Below are 7580 nucleotides of genomic sequence, written 5' to 3'. Positions count from 1 at the left end.
ACGTTGACCAAACTTTGGCTTGTGGTTACTGCGAGCGTCAGTCAATAACGAAGATATAGCCATGTAGCAACATCGCTGTGAACTTCTGGTGCTTCCAGCCTCCAATATGTCTTCATCACAACTGGTGACATTAATGGACTGCGCCACATTCGATCAAAGTCTCAGTCCCAACTGTCTTAGTCGTCTGGCATAGTATACAGAGATCCTCAGTCTAGGTGTAACCAAGCGGTTTGTAGCCTCTACCTATGGCAGTTACATGCGGCGCTGTCTTTAATATCGGCAAGTTTTCTGTAGTCAGTGGCATTTAGTAATTTTACCCAAATTTACGGAAAGCACTGCCAGTTGTGAGTTGCGTTAAGTGCAGTAACACCTCAAAAACATGACATTATTTTTAATGTCTGTAAGTGTATATAATTATCTCAAGTCTAAATTCTGTTCCACATGCGATTAGGAGAGATGACACCAGATTGGCACCACTCTTTTTTAGTTTAGAATTTTCTCATATCTCCCGCTGTTCCATAATTCCCTATTACTGCCTACGGAAGTCTTGAGATTTTGCAGTAATCTACACCATGTTTGGAAAACAATAAAACAAATGCTTTATGGTAAACACACTTTATTGCATAATCAATATACATGTTTTAACAGAGATGGCATAGTAATAATTCTTGAAGTGTAAGTGATCAAAATTGATTGATTTTTGTTAAGAACTTTGTTTCTGGGTACTTATTAGGACTGAAAATAAACAAACCAACACAATCTTATGTCAGCTATTGCTGAAGGATTTATCAAAATTTATTTATTTCATTACCCGTATGTTAAAAAGAGGCAGTGAGAAAAACAGTTGGAGGAATTTTTGAGGTACCAGCCATGTCCTGTTGTCGTCGACACAAGTCTATTTCACTGCCCAATTACGGAAATTAGACGTTTTGGTGAATGAAAAGCCCTAGTAGAGCATAAAAATAGCGGAGACTGTTATGGACGGAGCTGATAAGGTTTATGTTGCTTCATATAATTTTAAATATTTACAAATACCATAAAAGCATACGGCGATTCGTATTAAAAGTGAAGAACTCAAAATTTAAGGAAATGCTAAGAATAGAAAGCAGTTTCTCATAAAAAGTAATGGCAATCAGCTTTACTTGACATGGGGATACTGGCATTATTATAATAATGTTTCCAAAGAGGTCAGCTATGTGCTATATCTAATGTATGTTATTATTAGATGAATTATTATTTTTTTCAAAAATGATTATTGTCAGTTAAGAGCCAACTGCAACTTCTGTAAATTTCGCTCACAAGTGGTACCCATAATTCATGAACTCTTAAATGTGTGTTGGCAGCTGATGTTAAACATTTTGCTATGGTGGCATACAAGAAGCGAAGACAATTCCTGCCAGCTGGGCGTTCCACACATTACACGAATTACAACCAAAGTTCTATGTCTTATTCCGCTTCATACGGGAGTAACTGTAGCGATACTATCCTCATTTACTGATGACCGGAGATTAAGGAACGCTTTTTCTCTCTTCTCTCTTGTCTCTCCTCCAAGCACACAAGTACACAAAATCTCTCTCTCTCTTTCTCTCTCTCTCTCTCTCTCTCACACACTCACACACGCATACACACACACACACACACACACACACACACACACACACACACACACACAGAGAGAGAGAGTGAGAGAGAGAGAGAGAGAGAGAGAGAGAGAGAGAAACAGTAACTCACCTTAGGAAACACCTTGCGTATATAAGTTATTTTCATCATAGGAATTGCGCAGGATGTCAATAAATGTTTCGGAATGTTTGTTCTAGCTAAAAAGCCTCTTCAGTAAATTTATATTATGGTGGCCTTCTAATGACTAATTCTACCGATTCAACAAGAGTGCCAGGCCAAAGGACGCTGAAGAAAGCAGCAGAGTGCTGTGTCTAATGACTGTGTCCCCTCATCTCCCTGTAGCCACAAGGGATCGACACAGATTGCGAAGTGCAGTCAATTCTGTACTTGCTTTTTCATTCCCTCTGCTGCATCAAGATATATACGTCGACGTCTGGCTGGTAGTGTAAATGTGATGAAATCTTGGGCTACGCTCTTGCCCGTCTCTTCTAGAGAAGTGGATGAAAATATTCTTGTGAGAATCGCTTGCAGAGTATGTTATTATTTATTATGCCTGATTAAGGGATTATAAGTTAAAATTACACGAAATAGGTAAGAAATGTTAGAAGGAAGGCAGTTAATTGGCCCCAAAGGTTACAAAGTTCATTTGATCCATGGGCAAGTACACCCTTGGTTTGTGATAAAATACATGTATGAAAAATTAAATTAGTATGTAGCATATGTTACTTCAAGGAACTCTCATCGACTCTTTTCTCAGAGAAATACTCTTCTCGTACGGGGTGGTTATCTCGAAACGTGGAATGAGCCCATAAGAGATTTACTTAGCCCAGACCCGTAGGAAATCCCCATGACGAGGGCAGTGAGTGTAGTGTGTAGTGTGTAGCGTCTAGCGTGCGCCTACAGCCAGCCGGTGAGGGTCTGCCCCGTCACTTTGGACTTCCCGCCGGGCTTGTAGGCCCGAGGAGAAGGCGTCGGCGCCGAGCCGTCCTCGCGCTCCTCCTTCCCGCTGTCCTTTGCACCTCCTTCCTTCTTCTCTTTCTCCTCCTCTTCCTTCACGGGGCCAGCTTCCCCAGACTTCTTGGGCGCACTCGCTTCTTTGTTGGTATCAGCACCTCCAGAGGCGCTGCCGCGCGAGGAGGTTGATGAAGACCTTGACGAAGCGGGGGAACCTGACGGAAAATTTGTTACAGAGCGTTGTTTATTCACAGCTCAGCATGTGTTATCAAACAACTCTTCTACCAAGTTAGACAGTGATTACACATGCTGCAGCGAGCTATTAATGTTGGACACAACCCATGAAATCAACGTATACTGGCCCTGTTAAGTCACTGATGTACAGGGTGAACTCAAAGTCTTGCCCTGATTATAACAATTTATTACAGAATAACCGTTTGACATAATAATTTACATTTGATACCGTTACATATGTTAGTGTTACTAGTTTTTTTTAAAGACCATTTAGGTTAGTAAACCTCAACGTGTGCTGCCTTGGCAGCTCGGAGAATGTTGAGGCGGTATTCAAGTTCCCGCCAGATGTTTCGTAACATGTGCTCTGTCACAGTACCCACAGCAGCTTGTATCCTAGCCTTCAGTTCGTCGACGTGAGCAACTGGTGTGACGAAGACTCTGTCCTTGGTACAGCCCCAGAAAAAAAAGTCAAGGGGCGCAATGTCTGGAGAGCGGGGTGGCCTGGGTGTTGGACCATTCCTTGCAATCCACCGATCCGGACATTTCTCCCCTCTGCACACATTGCGCCCCTTGACTTTTTTTTCTGGGGTATATCAAGGACAAAGTCTTCGTCACACCAGTTGCTGACGTCGACGAACTGAAGGCTAGGATACAAGCTGCTGTGGGTACTGTGACAGGACACGCGCTACGAAACACCTGGCTGGAACTGGAATACGGCCTCGACATTCTCCGAGCTACCAAGGCAGCACACGTTAAGGTTTACTAACGTAAGTGGTCTTAAAAAAAAACTAGTAACACTAACATATGTAACGGCACCAAATGTAACTTATTATGTCAAACGGTTATTCTGTTATAAATTTTTATAATCAGGGCAAGACTTTGTACTCACTATGTACATCTTTAAGCAATTAGTGATATATGAAAAATATTTGACAGTAGGTTCCTCATACCAAAACAAGGAAACGTCTCAGTTCCTCAGGTTCATAAAATCGTCAGTTTCAACTTTCCTGAGCAATCATTGTACAGTTGCATGTTATCAGTTTACAGTCGTCTGATCAGGGAAATTGTTTGCATTCTCATCAATTCACAGACGCTGTAAAATGGCTTCACTTTGCATCTATGCAGCTTGAAATTATCTGATGATGAAAAGTCCTACCAGTTCAAGAACACCCAAATGGTATCAGAAGTCTTTATAGATTTCCAGGGCTGGCTTAGAAGGTACATTGTTGGCCTATGAAATGTCCTCTGTGTAAACTAATTATTTTTATGTATTACCCATTTCAGCTTAAAATCACACATGGTATAAATTACCCCTTCTGTTTTATTACTAAGTAATTATCAGACAATTTGAATAGCTTACATGGTAAACTTTCAAATGAACGGCCTTGGGAGACACTCAGAATGAAAACATATAAGCAAAGGCCTGTTCGTTCACGAGTTACTATCTAAAGCGCTCAAATCATCTGATGACGACTTGGTAATACGTCGAAACCGGTAATAATATCGTTTGTGTGACCTGAGACTGAAATATGTAATTAAACAATTCTTCTGTCAAATGTTGCATGAAAGCAGTCCACATAGCCGAACTTAGCCTACTAAAATGAGATGAATACAAACAATGGGATGAGTATAAACGAAACTTCCAAAAAGTTCTGTTGTGTCGTGTCGGAAGACAAATGGAAAACTTATTCAAAGATTTGTTTGTATAGGTGCGTAGTGAACTAATCTAACAGGGAAATTACGAATATCAAAGTTCACGACACTGAAAGTTCACTCTACCTTCATTTGTAGGTACCAACCTGGATTGTTTTATTTTAATTCAAGTACATAACAAGGAAATTTGCAGTCCCATTTCATTAACCAAAATTCAGTTTGAAAGTATACTTGTGTTTCGGCTAATTGAAAATGTCAGGTTGTTTTTTCGGAAATTGTCGAGTGAACAGAAACGGTAATCGTAAGTGTTTCTTCACCAGAATACCAAGAATTTGACAGAAACGAAAAACTATGTGGCACTGTTCTGAACCCAGGAGGTTATGCTGTGAATAAAGTATATGGAAAAAGTTAGTTGTCATTTAGATTGCACACGTGTAAAATTCGTTACTAAAAGGCAAAGGTTACGATGATTTTTCCGAGGAAACAAGGCTGCTAAAACGGGTTTATTTTATCAGATGAGAAGTGATTATGTAGTTAACGAGATGTTGTTTGAAAGCTGTCCAATACTTCTAGGCATATGACTCGTAGATTCAAAGACTTCATTTTTAAACATGATGTCAGTGACTTGGTTTATTAACAAACAAACAATTTCATAAATTTAAAATTACAGTACACTAGTTAGAGATATAACCATTTTTACAAGGAAAACAAAATGAGAAACCACAATTTGTGCAATATATTTAGTTTCTGTACTGAGTAAAACTTTTTTCAACTGGATAAATTTTACTTGTTGTTTCTCAAAATTCAAAACTGATTTTAACGTGTCCCTATTTACCCAAACAGGCCAATAAACAGAAAAATAATGAGAATAACCCTACTGTTTTATACTGCCCTCTCTGCAGAGTGAATAAAAGTACCAAGATTTTATTTTTTATGTTATAAAAGGCTTTCCTAGGTTCCAAATCTAATTATAAGTTTAAGATTAGGCACAAGACCTATAATTCAATATAATTCTGATTTTCGTATTTCTTTTGAAAATTATAAGTTTTTCTTTTAAACTTGAAAACTCTTTCTGTTCGTACCATTTTATGATACCTATCCACTTCTCACAAGATACTTCGGTCAGTACAGGTCTAACAATTTGACTTAAACATGGTGGAGTTATATGCATACCTTTCACTATTTTTTAAGAAAAAGAGAAATTTTGGTAGTGACAAAGGAAATTAATAAATGTATACTGACAACTCATACATGTACACCATGTGAAGCTGCCGACGAAGTAGCAATGGTTTTGAAGAGGTCTCTGCAAGATGTTCTAAATTAGCATCACATATAATTCTTACTTTTCTGATTATCTCTATAAATTGAGCTATCAAGACAATGATTACCTGACTCATTAGTGAATGTAAATATGCATAAGAACTAATTTTTCTTCTTCAGTCACCTACAACCCTCAAGTACTGCAAAAGTAGTTAACATGACTTATTAATTCTTGGGAGTGGTTTTCCGTTATGTTTGACGTCTATCTTCTTTTCTAGATTTGTATTTCATTCAGTACATTATTTTATACCTTGCGATTGTTTTATGTTCCTGTAGCTTAATGTTATCTATATTGTTAACAAATAAAAGCAAATTTGGTTATGAGAACAGTGGTATAAAACAGAGATGCTGCAGTACTCCAAGGCTTGGTAGGGAAGGCGAATCACTGACTTTGGTTTATTGGGAAAATTCTAGGACAGTGTAGTTCATCTATAAAGGAGACTGCATATAGGACAGTAGTACGACCTATTCTTGAGTACTGCTCTAGTGTTTGGGATCCATACCAGGTCGCAAAGCAGTTCAGATACCATCTTCTAGAATTGTTACCAGTAGGTTCTAACAACACACAAGTCACACGGACATTCTTCGGGAAGTGAAATGGGAATCCCTCGAGGGAATGCGGTGTTCTATTTGAGGAACACTACTGAGAAAATTTAGAGAACCAGCATTTGAAGCTGACTGTTGACGATTCTACTGCCGCCAACATACATTGCGCGTAAGGACTGTGAAGATAAGATAAGAGAAATCAGAGCTCATAGGGAGTCATATAGACACTCGTTTTTTCCTCGCTCTGTTTGCGACTGGAACAGGAAAGGAAATTACTACTAGTGGAACATGGTACCTCCCACCGTGCATTGTATGGTGGCTTGTGGAGTAAGCATATAGATTTGTAAATGTAGATGTAGACGTAGAAGCTATGCCACAAAAAAAAGAACATCATGAGAAAGAAGATTTTTAAGTGACAATTTACAGTGTGAAACCTAAATGATAAAACGTGATCTTTAGCAGCTTCTCTTGTTTTAAGATATATGATTACATACTTTGTTATAAAATTAATGTTACCGAAACAAATATTGATATAGTGACCAGTAATGTATCAATGGATCACACAGGAAATAGAATCCACAAGACTTAATTGGATCCTCCGATTTGCTGTCAATAGTTAACTTTCCAAAATGGGTGGATAATGACAACAGGACCGTAATCGTCAATGTTTTCTTTAAATGCGAACTTTTACATTAGGCTTTACTGTGACTATTACAGATATTGATTGAAACAACAAATTTACTATTACCAGTTTCCACAACACGTTTCAAATGCTTCTACCTCCATGAGGTAGGTTTATTTGCTTTAATACGATGTGTGTGTTGTTTTATCACTTTAGAGTAACCCTAAAGAGAAAAACACTATTTCAGAACACTCTCGACAAAAAACTGAACGTAAATGTGAATGTGCAAATAAAAAAACTAAAATAGAATACCTTCAGTGGTCACAGGCTCCTTTCTGTGTTGCCATACATCGCCTATTAACTATCACACTTAGTAAAGAAAGATTGTTTAGGAACTGATAAGAACAAAGAACATGAAGTAAAACAGAAACACTATTTCAAAAGTGCAAAGAAGATGAAGCAAAAACTATCATTTAGTCATACGTTTTAAAGCATTGTAGAGATCTTTGGTTGAGTAGATGAATAGATATTTTAGATTGAATATTACAAGTGGTATATGAACCCTACAATAGCTCCATCTCTGCTTTTAACTTTAACCTACATTATTAAATTCGCAATGTGTGACACATAC

General features: G+C 38.1%; 1 protein-coding gene across 2 annotated transcripts in view; it reads right to left on the bottom strand.

Annotated features, from left to right (window-relative positions):
* Positions 1–599: 599 nt before the first annotated feature.
* The window catches only part of LOC126094726 (transient receptor potential protein), a 412416-nt gene continuing 405435 nt past the window's right edge, over positions 600–7580 (bottom strand). For both annotated transcript variants that reach the window (XM_049909269.1, XM_049909268.1), the window contains exon 21: positions 600–2789. In XM_049909269.1, the coding sequence (XP_049765226.1) occupies positions 2518–2789 (272 nt within the window). In that variant the 3' untranslated portion in view covers positions 600–2517. The remainder of the gene's footprint in view (positions 2790–7580) is intronic.

Source organism: Schistocerca cancellata, chromosome 8 (assembly GCF_023864275.1).
Source record: "Schistocerca cancellata isolate TAMUIC-IGC-003103 chromosome 8, iqSchCanc2.1, whole genome shotgun sequence".
Classification (NCBI taxonomy): Eukaryota; Metazoa; Arthropoda; class Insecta; order Orthoptera; family Acrididae; genus Schistocerca; species Schistocerca cancellata.
This window is presented reverse-complemented; position numbering and strand designations above follow the sequence as displayed.